General features: G+C 37.5%; 1 protein-coding gene across 1 annotated transcript; it reads right to left on the bottom strand.

Moving 5' to 3' along the window:
• Positions 1 to 483: 483 nt before the first annotated feature.
• On the bottom strand, positions 484 to 15,205 carry LOC145984443 (uncharacterized). The gene is made up of 2 exons (XM_083118105.1): positions 15,172 to 15,205; positions 484 to 1,214 (listed from the first exon to the last, which is right to left on the bottom strand). The coding sequence occupies exon 2, from the start codon at positions 1,197 to 1,199 to the stop codon at positions 525 to 527; it is 675 nt and encodes a 224-aa protein (XP_082974231.1). The 5' UTR covers positions 1,200 to 1,214; positions 15,172 to 15,205; the 3' UTR covers positions 484 to 524.
• Positions 15,206 to 19,322: the final 4,117 nt, after the last annotated feature.

Below are 19,322 nucleotides of genomic sequence, written 5' to 3' on the forward strand. Positions count from 1 at the left end.
ATTAGATTCCAATATGCAGTAAGGGGCCTGCTGATCAATTGATATATATCTGTCTAGCTATATCTCATGTGAATGACACCCATGTACTTTTCCATTGAGTTATTATTTCTGTATCTTTGTTTGATATGGGCACTCACATAGCCAAGTGGTCAAGAATACAGCCTTGGGTAGAAAGTTTGAACCTTGATGGGGGCTAAAAGCATTGTCATTGTGAGGACAATTGGTTGGCACTTGATGATCTGTTATGATGATATTGGCCCGCAAAAGACTTGTGGCATGGAGATTAGTTGTTGTTTTTGTGTGTATGTAAAATGTAAAATTTATTGTAGAAATACCAAAAATACTTTGAAGCTTGACAATTCAAACATAACACTGGCACATGGCTGAAAATATCAATTTTACTACATTACTATAGCAACTAATATATATATATAGTCAAATAACTTACATCTTTTCAATGTAGGTTGCTTTCCAAATGTGATGTGGCTTCTTCGGTCACGCCTATGACGAAACCCTTCCTGGCGTCACAATGAAACATTGAATTTGGAAGTGGCTGCCCATGCAGTCATTTCTGGGCATTCGCATGATCTGGAGCGTCGCATCAACCTTCCACGTCCACGAGACTTTGAGCATCCACGCAACTTTGGGTGTGCACGGGATCCTGGGCGTGCACGTCGTCTCAATGGAACATGAGACTTCGTTGTCCCATCAGACCCTGAGTATCCAGGAGACTCTGGATAGGGTCCAGATGAATCTGAGGGTCCTTCAAATACTGAAGGTTCTGGTGCATTTGAAGGTCCTGGAGATGGTAAGAGCTCAAGTGAATCAGATGATGCAGGCGGAGCTGAGTGTGAATGAGATCCTAAGCATTCAGGAGATGCTGAGCGAGAAGTAGGAGCTGAGTGTCGACGGAATCTTGGGCAATCAGGGCCAGTTGAGCTAGTATCTACAGGAACAGCAAAGTTTTGGCACGTAGCCAACCACAGGCGGAAATCATAGCAGTCATGATCTACTGCATTCAAATTAATTTCCGAGGATCCATATGATGTAAGCCAGTTGTATGGCTCTGAAGTTTCGCAAGCTGCCAACCATTCAGTGGTAAGAGTCTCGTTAGAAGATGAACTTTCCGACGAAAATAGCTTCAGAGGCTGTATTTCTATGATCTCAGGTTTGTCTTTATCAGATTCTGTGTCCGACATGATGAGTTACCAGAACTGAAAAAAGGAAAACAAAATATTATACATGTAATATGTTGTCCTATAAGTAAGAACATAACTAAAACTGTGCTCCTTGTTTCATCTTTCATAAAATAAGATAGATAAGTAATTTGGTGAATGAGCACATAATCAGATACATCATATTCTCATTGATAAGAGAAGGCATACTAGTATAATTGACGTTCGTACACATAGAAGTGCTGACTGTGCCAGTGACCATTATTTAGTAATTGCTAAATTAAGAGAAAGACTCTCAGTGATAAATCATAAGCAACAAAATCTAAACGTTCTAAAATTTGATACAGGAAAGTTTACTGATGAAAGAATTAAGAAAGATTACCAAATTAAACTGTCAAATAGATTTGATGTTTTGCAGGATTTAAATGATAATGAAAATATACATGAAACAGACGTAAATAAGAATTGGGAGCACATACGTAATGCAATAGAATCAGCAGCTAAAGAAAGTATAGGATACCATAAACCGAGAAAAAGTAAGCCATGGTTTGATAATGGATGTCATAATCTAATAGAAATAAGAAATCAGGCTAGACTTAGGTGGTTAAATAACTCTGATGATACAAATCTAAACAATTATAATAAAATAAAGCGAGAAGTTAACCGCACGTTTAGAAGTAAAAAAAGAGATTACTTGAAAAGCAAAATTAACGAAATTGAAACAAACAGCAAGAATAAAAATATCAGAGATTTATATAAATGTGTAAATGAGTTTAGAAAGGGGTGGCAACCTAAAGTAAACTTGATAAAAGATAAAGACGGTGATTTTCAAGCTGACCCAAGCGATATTCTAAATAGATGGAAGAACTACTTTAATGACCTTTGAAATGTCCATGTAGGAGATAAATCAGAAGTAAATGAAGTCCACACAGCAGAACCTTTAGTTCCAGAACCTAAGTTGACTGAAGTTAAAGATGCTATTAAAAGGCTAAAGAATAACAAAGCACCTGGCATTGATTTAATACCAGCTGAGTTAATTAAATATGGTGGAAATTCATTAATATGTCAAATTCATAAATTAATTTGTTTAATATGGAATAAAGAAAAAATCCCTCAACAGTGGAAAGAATCCATAATTGTTCCTGTGTTTAAAAAAGGTGATAAAATGAACTGGAATAATTACCGTGGAATTTCTCTACTCTCAACAACATATAAAATATTATCTAACATTCTTTTAACAAGACTAACCCCCTATGCTAATGAAATTATAGGGGATTATCAATGTGGATTTAAACGTAACAGATCAACTACAGATCAAATTTTTCACATCAGACAGACTCTTGAAAAAAAGTGGGAATATAATCAAAATGTCCATCAGCTATTCATTGATTTCAAAAAAGCATATGATTCGGTCAAAAGAGATAAATTATATAATATATTAGTAGAGTTTGGAATACCTAAGAAGCTTGTTAGTATGATAAAAATATGCACCAGTGAAACAGAAAGTAAAATTCGTGTAGGTATTAATATGTCTGACAAATTTACAATTCATGATGGGTTAAAACAAGGAGATGCATTATCTCCATTGCTCTTTAATTTTGCCTTAGAATATGCTGTTAGGAAGGTAAAAGAAACTAAAGAAGGACTAAAATTAAATGGTATGACTCAGCTGTTAGCATATGCAGATGATGTAGACTTACTGGGGGATGATGTGGATACAATTAAGAATAATGCTAAAATATTTTTCAAAACTGCTAAAGAGATAGGTTTGGAAGTTAACAAAGAGAAAACTAAATATATGCTTACAGGCCGAAACCAAGTGTTAGGTAATAATCAAAATCTAATTATTGATAACAACTCGTTTGAACCTGTTTCCAAATTCAAATACTTAGGAGTAATATTAACAAATGAAAATTATATTAAAGAGGAAATAAAAAGAAGGCTTAATTCAGGAAATGCATGTTACTTCTCTCTTCATAAACTTTTGTCTTCTCGTTTAATATCTAAGAAACTAAAAGTTAAAATATACAAAACAGTAATTTTGCCTGTAGTATTATATGGATGTGAAACTTGGTCCTTTACATTGAAAGAGGAACATAAATTGAGAGTATTTGAAAATAAGATCCTTAGGAAAATCTTTGGACCTAAAAGGGATGAGGAGACAGGTGAGTGGAGAAGGTTACATAATTTAGAACTACATAATTTGTATTCATGTCCAGATATTATTAGAATAATTAAATCAAGAAGACTTAGGTGGGTAGGCCATGTGGCACGAATGGGAGAGGAAAGAGGAGTTTACAGGATTCTTGTTGGGAAACCTGATGGTAAGAGACCTGTAGGAAGGCCAAGACGAAGATGGAGGGACGACGTTGAGATGGACCTAAGGAAAATCGGTAGGGATGGAAAAGAGTATATAGAACTTGCTCAAGATAGGGAAAGATGGAAGGCCTGTGTTGCTGCAGCCTATCAGTCCCTGACTATCATATCTGACACCATAACCCTTGGAACATTGTAGACGTCCATGGGCTAGAGGTGATTGAGGGTGGAAAACTTAAGAAAAATATATTCTACCTGCTTTTCACAGACTCTACCTACTAAACTGGTCGAATGGTGGAAAAGACAGTTAGGAAAGCTTTTTCCAAACGGTGTAGCCACACAAGGATAAAAAACAATGTGGAAACAAACGTCGCCGGCAAACTTCAACTTCAAGAGGATAATAAATATTGTGATTTAAAACTTATAAAAACTCTAAGTGATCTATTACTACTAGACTTGCCACTCCTCAGTGCACAGCACTGTAAATACACTTTAGAGCTACTTGCACTTCAATTTCCTCTCAGTTTTCCCAGACTCAAACAAAGAAAAATATTACAAGGGACATTCAATAAAGATTTCCCATAACCCATTTCCAGTGGCCCTATGGGAATGAAAGTACACAAGGATGCACATGCATCTTTACGTGTGACATACTGCAATTTGTAGCCATGAACTAATAACAGTTTTTGTTTTGCAGCTGTGAAGGTGTAGAAAGGTGTGAGGATGGAGCCAGTAGAGTATAAGATAGTTATCAAATTCCTGTTCCTCTGACGACACACACCTCAACAAAATTTCTAGAAGATTGCAATGCTGTATGAATGAGATGCACTATTCTCTGAGGTCATAAAGTACTGGAATAGGGAATTCAAGTGTGTCTGAACCTCAGCGGAAATGGCTTTTATTCCCGGTTGACCTCATAGAGCAGTGATTGGGACACAGTCAACAAAGTTGAGGATGCAATCGTAGAAGATCATTGCATAACCATTCAGAAACTAGCTGACAGAGTCACGATTACTGTAGAGTCTGTGGAAAAATTATCAAGGAGCACCTGCACATTCAGAAGGTTTCAACACATTGGGTTACCCAGTTTCTCACACGTTTCCTGAGGAACAATAGAGTCAGGTGCTCCCGCAAATGTTTAGCAATGTACCACGAAGACCAACAGGGCTTTTTCAGCAGACTAATTACGCAGAATGAGATGTGGGTTTATCACTATGACCCAGAGACTAGAGCCCAGTCAAAATAATGGAAAAAATATGACTCACTAGTAGCAAAAAGGCAGGTGTACAACCCTCTGCTTGCAAGGTGATGCTCACAGTGTCTTGGGACTAGAAGGGTGTGGTGTTGGCAGATTTGCTGGCAAAAGGGGCCACAATAGTCAGGATCTATTATGCCTCACTGCTGGTAAAATTACTGAATGCCACTAAAAGATGAAGGCATGGCCTGCTTTCTGAAGATGTCCATCTTGTGCAAGACAATGCTCCTATGTAGAATGCGAATTTAATCTAAATGGAAGCACTCTCCTGCAGCTATGAAATTCTAACCAATCCCCTTTACTATCCTGACCTTGCACTATCTAGCTTCCACCTCCTTCCCTCCATGACATTATATTTTAAAGGCACACACTTCCCAGATGATGACACACTAATTGATGAGGTGCTCTCCTGGATTTAGTCCCAATCTGCTTTGTTCCACAAAAAGGGCCTCCACAGCCACATAAAACAATGGGAGACATGTGTGACTATGGGTGACAGCTATGTGGAGAGGTACTAATAAGTGTGTAAACTTAAGTATGTCTCAGCCTATGGGTAGTGTGGTTCAGGGGAAATCTTTATTAAAAGCCCCTCGTACATGGAAATTTCAGCAAAAAAAAAACAAAAAAAAAAACAGACTTGACCATGACTCAAACCATGGTCTCTGTTTGAGTTTTTGTTTTAAGTCCACATTATGCTCAGATAAGCTAAATGGGACTGGACCTACAGTTCATAGAGGGATCCAAACCACTATATGCTTCCACCAGGTATCGAACACAGTATCCCTTAATTACAAGGTAATGACGTTACCACTATGCCATTGGGGAGGTGCCCCATGGTCTCTGGCCTACCATGCCATTGCTCTAGCAAGACTGGCTCAGTAGCTTAGTTGGTAGAGCAATTCAAGTCCTCGTCGAACCTGCATTTTTCACTGAAATTTCTATGTAGTGTAGTGTAGTGTAAACAGTAACATGAAGAGAAGTATGCAAATCTAGTGAATTTTAACATGATTAAAAATTTACGTTAATTGTTTCGGGTCTTAACTGAGTGATTGCAACACAAAGAATGGTGTTTACAAACATGCAATATACACCATATTTTTGTTTTAAAATACTTGCAAGAAACTTCAGTAGATAAATAACAATAAAAACTTCACATATGCCTACCTTGAAATACACAGTGTTTCCAGGTATGTTTGCATGTGAAACAACATATTAATATTAATATTATAAAATCACAATATAGTATAAACTAGGAATCTCAGAAACGCATAGATTTAAATATATATACACATGCAGATGCTTATTCAGATGAAAATGATTAAAACAATAGTAAAATGATAATAGGCACTCATACGAGTTCCTTACTTTTATTTGCATTGTAGGTGCCACACACCATAAATTGCCAGGCTATATCATAAGTGAATGTCTAGCTAATAAATAATGACATAAGTTTGCTAAAAAATAATATCACTTGTAAACAAAAAGTAAAATAAATAAAAGAAGACCTATTTTAAACCACCAATGTATTAATGCAACATATTAGTTTTTGAAAAATAGTTTGAGCAAACAGTGCTGGACATCTTGCATAGAATGGCCCATTCAGAATCATCATAAATAAAGTCCCTCAGACACAAAAGTTGCATTTAAAAAATTAGGGTCAATTGGTTACAAAAAAGTGAATGGCAAAAGCAGTCAGATCATACCTGCCTGCAGTGTGGTATTTGTAGGGGGGGATGGGGCAATTTCCCCCCTCTGGATACTTATGTCCCCCTCTCTGCTTGATCAATTTTATCCCTTGGGGGGGGGGGGGGCACTGATATTTTGGCGAGAAACAAAAAAATATTGGCAATTTACTTACTTTTTCCCACTTCGCCATTCGATTGCAACATTTTCTGTCAGACAACTAAAAGCTCTATTTGGCAAACACAGATGTGACCTCAAGCACCACTCTATTCCCGGAACTGTCAAACAAGTGGCCAAGGTTGAACACCACCTCCTCTCTTCCCTTTTCTTTGTCCACGGAATATGGCAAGAAAATGCCATCTCAATGATTTTGAAAGTTACAAATGAGTTATCACATGACTCATACTTCTCACCCATTGAGAAGCTAGAATGTTATTTTTTAAAAATGGCATTACGAGTTCTATACTCTGTAATATCAGGAATCTGCCTTCAAAATGAATGAAATCTGATAAAGCTGGTGGAAGTGAAGGCTGTGTTGATCAAAGGGTCAGTTCTGAAAATTTGCAAGTGCATCTACACAAGAAGGCAGGAGTATTAAACTGGAGAGTTCCTTTTGATTGTTAGTTGCCTGTGAAAAATTTAACAAATGGAAAAGTACACGGCCATGGCTTGATGTATCTAGTGATGAGTGATGTTACACATACATTATTATTCATCATCACTAAATTAAAACACATGGGCCGACCCCCATGGCAGAGTAGCACATCGTGCTATGACGTCAGAGGTCCAAGGTTTGAATCCCTGCCTCGGCATGAGTGTTTGTGAGTGTCCATTCATCAATTTCATCATATTATCACTCATCCCTATCTTCGCAATTAGCCAAAAGTGGCAGAGAAGCAAAGTAAAATAAACTAAATCAATCAATCAATCAAACTAAAACACATTGGTAGTTGGAATGTGGTATCCTTTGTTGGAAATATTTTTCAGTTTCAGCATGCATTGTAAAGTTAATAGTTTTGTAATTTTGCAGCAAGCTAAACACAGTTATAAAATATGATGACTAAAAGTACAGAAGAACTGATATTGAATTAATTCTCTTGATCAGTTCCATAACAATAATTGATTCTGAAATTACGTACACACTGATGGGCATTAGATATATAGTAGTGGTAATTGCCAGTGGCGTAGCATGAGCATTTCGGATGGGAACGCCAAGTTAGAAGGAAGGGTAGGCCTTTTTTTTTTTTGCTTAAGAGTTTACTTATGGAATTAGCCGACATATGTATTGTCCATTTAAAATCGCAATCTCATTGTGTTTATTACATTAAGTCAGCCGGGTTCCGATAAAACATGATCCATGCTTGTTTAATGTACAAAATAAGATGCCTCAGTGTGCAATAAATGCTTGGAGCACTGGTGTTTTATACCATTTTTAATTAAGATTGCTCAAGTCAGAAACACCGCACGCCATTCGGAGTATTTTGCTCCACACGTAACACATGTGTAGCAAAACAGTATTTTATAATCAAGGAAACCTTTCGGCATGACGCAAGTAATTAAAAAACCTACCTCAATCACAAGCGCCTTTAGAACAACAGTAGACTTCATTGTTGTGGATGATACCACTATTGAATGATTTGGTTTATTTTACTTCGGTTTCTATCACTTTTGGCTAATCGCAAATATGAATATGAGTGATGATATTGATGAAGTTGATGGAGAGACACTCACAACGAACAAACATGTGTAGGCTTGGGATTCGAACCGGAAACCTCTCGCACTGTGCAAAACACACTGACACAAAAGGGGGGGGGGGGTGTGTGGATGATCCAACAATCGTACACTCTACTGACGTAACAGTGCCTATTAGTAGTAATTCAGAGTTTCAGACCACTGTTTATTGTATCTTGAGAATGCTGATAAACATTTTAAAATAATTTTGTCAAGAGATAATACAATGTTAAGAGTTTTGAAACGAATACTAAACATTTCCACTGGCACAATATTAGGCAGTTAGATACTAACGAAAAAATATTTTTTTTAAATGAATAGTTTTGTGGGTTAGGTGGTAGAGCAGCCACAGGCTGAACTTCTACCACGAGGACTTTATCAACTTGTTTGACAAAAACTTTTTGGTTCTTTTAGTTTTAAATGCACTTCACTGTTCTTGTGATAAATTACACAATGCAGTGGTCATTAAAGAAAGATACCTCAGTCAATATTGCTTATTGTAGCATCACACAGCATGAGCAGAGGCACGAGCGCGAAAAACTGGGTAGGAATTCTACTTCTGTCGTCTGCATCGGAAGTACATCGCCTTGAATCGGAAGGCAGGAAAGGTCACATGGCCCCTAGAACCAATCAGGTCTCCGTACGCCCGCATATGGCGAGAGCATTTCGCCCGTGCTGTAGAGATCCAAGCCACAAGCTTTCCCTCCTTCTCTCTGCCTACAGGCAGGCACGGTCCCGTACGCCAAACCTAGCCGGCATCCGGCAAGCAAAGACATTAGAGAAATGCTACAAGGAGCTGTTAGTGGAGCGTTGTAGACGGATCGTGAAAAATAGCTTTTATAATGCCAATATGCTCAAACATGTATATAATTAGTCACGTTTTACTTTATATTTACAGCATTTACGCATTTTTAAAATTTTAAATCAGGGAACGCCGGGCATATGGGCGTATTAGGATGCTACGCTACTGGTAATTGCTATTGTCCCAGACAAATTAGGCCTAACTTGGCAGAGGCACTTGCGGAGCTAACAAAATTTTCTGAATTAAGAAGCTAATGGAACTTGTGTTAAGCTCCTGGGACCTGAGAAGCAAGTTAATGAGTAATTTTTATGATATCGTAAATGTAACCATAACCTGCCCCCCCCCCCCACCCAAGGTATGCCCAAGTTCGATTCAGGTTCCCAAAAGTTAGGTCCCAGTTGGGAAAGGGGAGGGGGGGTCAAAATCTCACTTTAAAAATTGTAGGCACAGTCCCGACTACCTGTTCTCATCATAAAGTGCACTTGCCTTTTCTTTCTGTCATGATACAAGTTTAAATCGGCAATTTTCAGCAATTATTAAAAATAAATTTTGTTCACAGCTTTCTTTTTTAAACTTCAGTGACATAAAACAAAGTGTCGAGTGATTCCATTTACCATTGTCGAGATGCCCCAACCCCCCGCAATCCCTTTCCTCTAGCGGCCGCAAAGGTGTACACACACACACACACACATATAAAGCACTATCTGGTGCTGTCTCTAGACAGTCAGTAGAATCCCCCCCCCTTTCTGGAAATTTCTTAAAAACCACACTGCCTGCCTGAGGGGTAGTTGCAAATTGTGCATTGGACATGTAGTGGCCTTATGTTAACCAGTCTACTGTTGTTTGCTTTTGAGTTACAGTGAGTAATGATGGCCATGAGAATAAACTATCCTGCAATTTATGAGGTATAGTCAGACATTAGATTTCTTAATGCAAGAGACTGTAATGTTGCCGAAATTCACTGTGAAATTAATGGTGTGACAGTAATGAGTAAATATAAAATATGGAATGGTGTCATAGGTACGGAAGGTCATACAAATGTTCATGATGGAGAGAGAGGAGTGGCAGTACCAGCATTGAGAACAATGACGATGTTGAGCATGTGAATGTGAGAAAGTGTATAGAATTTATTTGCAAGAAAATTTCCAGAACAAACCAACAGTAAAAGTAACTTACAGTAAAATTTCAAGTACCAGTAACTGCAACTCAGTTACCCAAATTCCATCTACACCTGTCACTTCCCATCATTTGCTCCACACATACTACGCCCACACAATTTCTAACCATCCTGGCAAGAGAACCAGGTTTTAGCATGCCAACTCTTTGCTCTGGACCAGACATCATACCATTTCCACTATCTTTTACTTACATCTGAAAAAGTAGTCCATGGCAGCACAGATGATGTGTTTGTTTTGGTATTGATCTGCTATATTTTTATAGGTTAGGGATTTTAGGTTGATCTTAGCATTTGTGTATGCTTTTAGCCATGTGTATGTGCACAGTAGTGTTTCAGTTTAACAAAAGGTGAAAGCCAAGTTTTAGGAGCAAATAGGCCTATATAGGTTATCTGTGGTTTCTACGGTTGAAACAAATTTTATGTTACAAAAAAGAACAAAATATGTTGATTAAAAAAATGGCAACGTAATTTTTCAGTGGGCAAACTCCAGTCCCCCAACTTCAAAATATGCTTTTATTTTAACTTTACTTATACAACAGCACCTTGAATACATAATGAGCAAAATGGCACTGTTGTGGGAGATCTGGTGGGTTTGATTCAAATATGATATAGCTAGAGTCACCGGTGTTAGCCTCACTACACGGTATTCGTCTGCTTATAATGCAAGTAAATGGAGTTTTCGCTGCAACATCTGATGCTTCTACATGAAGCATTTCTATGAATGTGATAATTTATATGATATATGGTACAGTGGTCATGACGATATTAACGAACATTCTACACAGTCGACCACATCCTTTTATTGTGACTTTCATTAATAATAAAGGGGAAAAAATATAGGCATGGAATACTCTTGGTAACTAAATTTTTGGTCGGAAAGCTGCTTAAAGAAAGGGTACTCAGACCAAAGCAACGCAGCACAGGAGGAGTTCCCAATGAAGTGACAAGTGATGTGGTGCCTTCAGTCTATTAGCAAGCATTTGCTGCTAATTGTGCGAACAACAGATCTAGGTGACAAGAAAAGCCGCACGTGTGGCTTTGTTGCTTGCATGTCGATCAAACTGGGCCATTTCCTCAATAGCTTGCAACATGTTGCCATGATCTGTTGTTCATGCATGCAAGATGCAATGAGTGTCTTGACTATCGACTGCTCGCTCCAAGTGAGACTTGTGGTTTGTCGCCTCGGTATGAAATATCTCTGAGGATACTATTTATATTCTAATAACATAGAAAAATAATCTCTAGTACACAATCCAACACCTGACGTCCGGAATCACATTACGATGTTTCTTCTTGTATTATGCATGCTATTTATTTATTTTACTTTCCTTTCCAAATTAATGCCATTTAGTTACTGCAAATCACTCCACAAATATAACTGTTTCCATCAATTCACTTACCACCTTTCAAGACACAAATCTACACAATATTAGTTGCAATACTGATCGCATTGCCATCTATGTTGTCATCCATCTTGGGAACCAGTTTCCTGGGCCTCACCGATGGCATATGTCTTCTGTGCACAAAGTGGACTTAAAACAATAGCTATATATAAAAAAAACTATTCTGGGATACTCCTTCACATGGATACAATTTCAGGACCAAGAATTTTGGGTTTGGGATCAGTTTGCAGTTTCTCTCTAAAAAAATCAGTAGGCAATTTCTAAGGTGAGAATGTTAGCCAGTTGGGTTCAATAGGTCTAAACAAAAAAAACAACTTTATTTTCAAATTGAATCAAGAAACCGAGTGAAATAATGTGGACATTACATAAAATATCTAGACTTATTCTACATTATCACTGAAGGCAGCAAATTGACAGAACTATTTGATGTTACCGCACAACTACAAGATTTAATAATATATTTTGACACTGTTTGCATGTCCTATGGATCAAGAAAATCCATACAGTAACTGTTCTGAATGTTAAATGATTGTCTCATAGAAGAAAGTTGAAGTATTGTAGAAATGATTGTTAGAGTAAACCTGAACCTTTGTGAAAGTAATTGCCACTGTTCGGGATTCCGAAAAGTGCAATTTATTGGTGAAAAAAAAAAAGATGTAAAAAAAGTACCTCGTGCAAGCAACTGCACATCCCATTGGCAATGCATTTTTCATTCATTGAAAAGAGTGGGAAACTATCGTAGAATAGTGGTAATGATTATGGAAGTAAATTTGAAGCTCTCTGAAAGTAATTAGCACTATTTGGATTTCCGAAAAGTCTCGTGTATTGGTGATTACGTAAAAGGTAGCACACACAAATATCCCCACTTCCCATTAACACAGAATTCCACAAACTACTTCTGACATGAGGCTTGAAGAGGTGTCATGTTTGAGAACAGTACAAACATCATGAGATGTTGAAAGTATTTGAAAAAATATTGTAATGCCAAGAGCTCTAAACGTGGCCAGCCTAAGCTAACCACAAACACATTTATAGACGTTATTTGAATACTAAGAGCCCTAACTACAAACCTCCATTCGCACCACACATGTAACCTACATGACAGCAACAGTCCATACCATGACAACAGTAAACGAATGGCTGGTTTCAAGAGAAGAATCATACACTAGTGTGCAGAAGTGAAAAAAACATGGTAGTGTCTGCAGCTACGTTCTTTTTTCTGCTGGAACCTCAAAAAAGATGCACGTGGCAGCAGACTCGGTCTTTGTCTTCTCGTGATTTCATCATGTTATGTATGCAATTACATCTGTAAAACATACTGTGAAGTTGTAGCGATTACTTTCACAAGATTATGTCCCTTAGCATTCTTCTAATAATAAACCTAAATGCTCTCATAGTTAGGTTAGGTTCTGTTAGCATTAAAATAATATCGCTAAAAGCTTTCTAAAGAAAAAGGTTCTAAATTACTTTTACATTCATTCCCACTAATCAAAAACTTGCATTTCTATCATCTCAATCTGCTCTTAAGATCTGTAACATCCTCTTAGCAGACGAATTATGTGGCAGGAGCAAATTTGAAGCTTATTCTTACTGCTGACATGCACGTGGTAGCAGACTCGGCCAAAAAACATTCTCAAGCAAACACACAGTAGGTAATTGCTAAAACTCTGATGTATGTGTTAACAGGCATAAATAGAAATCAGGCATGAGTTTACAACACCGGACCACTCTCCAAATTCTATAACATTTTGCCTACTTACTAATTTTGGTGTCCTGATGACATATCTCTAGATCATATTTGGCGGTCACTTGTTAAAATTGTACATTTACGTGTAGAACTTGTAAAATAACCTTGTGATTTACCACGGTCATTTTCCATACACAGCAATTGGGAACCATCTTTCTTTCGCAATTCGTTAATGGTCTTCCTTTATACACAAACAATCTTGCTACCTTAAATATTGACGTCAGACAAGGAATGCCTACGAGGTTAGGTTAGGTTCCATTAGCATAAATACAAAGAAAAATTAATATTTTGGCTAAGAGAACTATACCTTGTCTTGCCTAACATGAAAAATCTCTCTCCCGTGACGTCAGAACACTATGTTGCTAAAGTGTTGTGCGATAGGTGACACCCATTTGGGGAAAATTTCGTGTTCCGTGGAGCTACTGTTCTTATGGTAGGGTCACGTTACATTTAGAAAACATAGTTTATTTCGTTTTTCTCTCGATTTCCATACTCGACCGCCAATTATTACATGCAGATTCGTGATTAGGAGTTCACAATTAGTGTGTAGGCGAAATTTCTTAGAAATTGGAGAGTGGTCCGGTATTGTAAACTCGTTCCAGAAATCAAACCATGGGTACTACTTTACTATACCGGAGACACCTATCAATGATTTATTTTGCAATTTTTTACATTGCTAACGTACTCTTCTGCATTGCGGAACATATCTTTAGGTGAAATAATGAATTTATAACAAAAATAATGTCTATTTCTTACATTAACGAGTACTTACTGTTGTTCCTTATTTCCCACAAACCATCCACGGGTAGCCCCAAAAAGCATTGACGTTAGCCCAAAAATTCACGATAGCCCCACGAACCATCACGGGGACGAGGTATGCCTACTAGGTTAGGTTCCATTAAAACTCCTTTCGTTCAATTTAGCATATACGGACAACATCATGGCGGCAGCAGCAATAGCGCATCGGAAATAGATTTTCGTACAAAACCACATGCATTCGCATTAAAATGGATCAAAACTACATTCCCGAACATCAACAACACTACAGAAAATGATTTGCGTAAGTACTTTCTCCTGTAAATTTGAAGAAATCTGTCTCCGGTATAGTAAAGTGTTACCAAACCATGAATATGCCTGTGTATCATGATGGAATCGGAATTAATCAATTGGAACTTGGGCCGCTCGTACAATAAAAATGTATAATCTATATTTTAAATTGGGTGCTACTTGCATCACATGCTTACTCATACAGCATATGAACAAATTAAGGTTTAGGCATTTATTCATTACGAAAATGTTACAAGAAAAAGCGTACGTTTATCGAAATTATTCCACAAAATACGTATAACGTATGTAAATAGAGTCAACAGCAATCGAACTAAACCAAACCTAAATTGAACTTTCCAGCACACGTTAAAAAAAAAAAAGTTAGTGCAAGGAATGAAGGCAATAGTACAAAAAAGCTGGTACAAAACGAACACTCCGCAGTAAATAAATTCTATGGATCATGACGAATGAACACGTGAATTAATATTATACACTACAGAAAATTTGCAGCAAAAATTTCGATCACCATACAAATTGCTCGAATTATACAACAAACTATTAGCATAAAAACATTATCGCATCTGCGACTGATACAAAATTCTTAGTTCAATTCTACTATTATAACATACTATAAAACATATCACAAACTTCGTTACTTAAGTAAGTTATTCGCATTATACGGAAATTGCATTTCCCGCTCTGAGAAAGTTCGCAAATTAAATTCGACATTTCAAGTATTTCTTGCAAATTAGACTGCACGAAAATCACGGTTATCAATAACAGTTGTCCCTGGATAATAATGATGTCATTATAATTAACATGAAATTATACTTACATCTAAGTAAACGTTAACAACTTCCAGACTTTTGACTTCGAAAGCACAACTTACATATCATACGAATGACGTCAGTCAATAAGCGCGTTGCTAGGTAACCAGTCTTATCTTCCGTTCTATGGCCCAAACTAAGACAAATGAAGACTACATTCCGAGAACGTACTATTTTCGCGTTTATTGGGGAAAGTCGGAGAAAGTGACAGATGCTTCTTTGAACCGATACCGAGGCTTGAAATTGCAATAATTAAAAGTTTCCTTTTTCAAAACATGGATTAATATTAATGTTTAAGTATTCCTCTCTAATTATATGCATCAATTTACCACAATTTTTGCTTCAAGTATTTGAGAATTACATCAGAATATTAAATTAGGCCTACATGTTACGTTATCACAAAATTCAGGTTTTTTATACGCCACACTGGTGCAAAATAAAAAGAAGCTTCGAATCTTGCATAATTTTCAGGATAATTAGACTCCTCGAGCAGGCTCGTATCTAGGATTACTTTTACATCCGTGTTTATATACAGTGGCGGCTGTTAGGGAGAACCAGCGGCTGCGCCAGGTTTAATCACCTGGAGGTGCGGAATGAAATTTACGGGGTGCAACGTTGAAAATAAAGAAAACATAAAATATGCATGCATGTTTTATCTCTAAATCAAATACTAATCAACATTTAGTAGGCATCTATGATAATATGCTAATGAAACTGAAGAACACTAATGACTTGCTTCATCTTTGCCTGATTTTAGCACAACAACGACGTTTGGAAATTTGAAAAGAACAGCTTGTTCACGGGAGAACAATGACATATATGGAGGACTCGAGGATTTTTTTCTATTTAGGGGCAAGCAAGGAAGGACATTTTTCCACGGAGGTATATTCCCCTCCCCCCTAATAGCGTTGCTCATTCTCTATCAAAAAAATCCTTAAGTTTGAAGTACCATGTTACTGCAACGCTCTTATAGTAATTAACATAAATGACCGTGACTGAAATGTACACTTTAGATTGACATCCATTGTTTTAAGACCACTTGATACCATAATCGGGACTGGGCCTACAGTTTAAAATGGGATCCGAACCAGTATGGGCCTCCACCAGGTATTGAACCCGGGATCCCTTGATTACAAAGCACAAGCAGTTGAGGTATGCAATTCAGTTAAGCAAATGTTAAATACGTTGTATAATTAACAACAAGTGCTGAGTGTTCAGTTTGCATGTGTTGGGTCAAGGAAAGAAATCGGTACTATGCAACCTAAAGTTCTGCTCTGCAATTTGAAAAAGGAAATAGCACAATAAATACGAAATCATGTAGTAACTTTTATGTAATTATCAATTCTTTCTTCCTTTTTTTATTTTTTTACTGCTTCACTTTTCTGAAAATGTTCTGTTGCTTTGTTACCACTCTTTTCGTTTTACATAATGGATAGCCTATCTTTCGTCTGCCCAGATGCTGTGGTGTCAGGACAAAACTTTAAGTGCACAGCAACTTCTTAGTTAAAATCCCTTGCGCTGCCGCACTGTCCTCATAACAAACTATAACATTTATTCGCAAATTTTTGGCTTCTTAACAAGGAAACTACCGTCACGATAAAACTCGCGTTAAATAATTTTTTGAGAACGACCTGATGATTTAATTCTTGAAGCTTTCCTGGTGGCGAATATTCAAGAGGTTTTCTCAGGCAATCAGCCAGGTGATTTCCATAAAGGCTTCCGAGCTTTCGAGAGCATTTTATATGCCCACTTAGGCTTCAGTAGAAAAAAATATTATGAGTCTTTATCTGTTATTGGACAATGTAAGTTTAGGTATCAAATGAAAGTATGGTGAAGTGAAGATCATGCAAAGAAAAGCCTCTTTTTTGTCTGAGATACAGGACATTAGTTCTTCTCTGCTTCAATGCATAGCCTCCACGATATGATGATATGACGTTATCCCCTAGTTCAATCATGTGGTTCCACAAACAAAACCTCGGTGCCATGGAGAGACGAGAAATTTTGTAAGCAAGGGATATGGTTGTATAAGGAGGGATGGCAGGGCGGAGATGATGAAGTTTGTATGAAGTTAGGGACTGATGAGTGCAATGATACAAAGTCAATATCTTCTCTCACTGCATGCATACAATGCCTAAAGCTACAAAATTTTCAAGGTATAAAGCAACATAAATCATTTATTATTTTAACATAAACTGAAGCAGGCACATATCCAGAGGGGGGCTTAGGGGGCTCGAGTCCCCCCGAAAGTTTTAGGTTTACACTAGATAAAATGAGGTTTTTGGTTTCTTGTGGTGTGAAATAAAATATTGTGACAATAATTTAAGGAGAGAAATAATTATCGAGGTAAGACGGAGAATGTTCCGTAACACTGTTATTGATAATAGCATGTATCCAAGATGGGGCACGGGGGGCTCGACCCTCTCCCTAGGAAATTTTTCAGTTTACGTTAGATAGAATTAGGTTTTTGGCTTCTTGAATAATGTGAAAATAATGTAAGGAGAGAAATAATTATCGAGGCAAGACGGAGCATGTGTTATACCCCTGTTATGGTTAATAGCACGTATCCAAGGTGGGGATGAGGCAGTTCGAGCCCCCCTCTCCCCCCTCAGGAAATTTTTCAATTTACACTAGATAAAATTAGATTTTTGAAGTCTTGAATAATGTGAAGATAATAAATTTATAAATCTGAGAGAAATAATTATCGAGACAAGACAGAGAGTTTTCTATAACCCTATTATTGTCAATAGCACGTATCCAAGGTGGGAATCAGGAGACTCGAGCCCCCCTTCAGGAATGTTTTCTGTTTACACTAGATAAAATTAGGTTTTTGGCTTTTTGAATAATGTGACGATGATTTAAGGAGATAGACAATTATCGAGGCAAGACGAAAATGTTCTATAACCCTATTGTTGATAATATTGAACGTAAACTTTTCTTGCACTTTCGGTGTTGTAGCAGCGCACTTGAGCACTATGTAGAGACTTGTCAGCATTTGGAAGCTGCCCAACAAAGGTAGCGCCACACGTAGGGCGATTCGTTGTAATTTATAATCTCTGGAAGGGGGGAGAGGGTATGTTCTTGAATGAGAGAAGGAGTCAACTACTGGCAATATTAACAAATCGTTTTATCTGCGGAACATTCTAGAATATAATGAGGATATAAATACGCGGATTTAAGTTTTCGGTTGATCTGTACAAAGAATCTGTTAATGAGATTTCAAAGGTAAGTGTGACAATTTATACAGTCGATTGGTGATCAGATCAGTCAGCGTCGTCTGGTTGCTTTATAAGATATAGTGATTCGAGAATGAAGACATTGACGACAGCAGAACTTCCGGGGCCTCAGTGTAGTGCTAGTTCGGTTCGAGGGCCGAAGATATCAAGCCCCCCCCCCCCCCTCTCTCTCTCTACAGTGAATATTTCAGCAGTACCGGGTATTGGAGTGGTTTATTAAAACAGAAATAAGCTGCATAGATCAACTGAAAATCAAAGTTTTGAGTGATGATTTAGTTTTGCCAGAACTAAATTTCGTATATGCAGTCCGAGAATTTCATAGTATATAAAAATACTTTGTTTAAGCTTACTGGGTTCGAAACACATTCAAACACTTAATTACCATAAAGAGACAGCCGAAAATTTTATGAATGTCGAGAAGAGAAAGCAAGAAGATGTTGCATATGTAGACATTTTAGGCGGAAATTGCAGGCTCTACCAGGACCCAAATCAGGGCTCTACCAACTGAGCCACCTACCCATCGTTGACTTCAACCGATTTTTCGTTAAAATGTCTACATAGTACATGTCCTGTGTATATCAAATTGTAAGGTGTTGCCTGTATAGTGAACAAGCACAGAAAATATAGGAGAGAGAAGAAAACTGAGGAGCATTCTCACCGGTTGAGGAGAATTTTTTTCTGTGGTCAACAAGAGCTACTACTTCGAGGTAACAATGACAGTGGCCTAATAAGGGAGATTTCACACCGTGTCGCCTGAAGATTAGGTTTGTGTGGCCTTTTGTGTCGCTACGGTGTGAAACGTTGCTGTTGATTGGCCCATTTCAATCGACATGTATCGCATGTCCCTTCGGTCTGAAACCTTCCTAAGTCTTGAAAATCCAAGTCACAAGGATGGAAAATTAAGGCCTTGTTAAGGTTAGGTGTGA

The sequence above is a fragment of the Lepisma saccharinum genome, chromosome 2 (assembly GCF_977018435.1).
Source record: "Lepisma saccharinum chromosome 2, izLepSacc3.1, whole genome shotgun sequence".
In the NCBI taxonomy this organism is placed as follows: Eukaryota; Metazoa; Arthropoda; class Insecta; order Zygentoma; family Lepismatidae; genus Lepisma; species Lepisma saccharinum.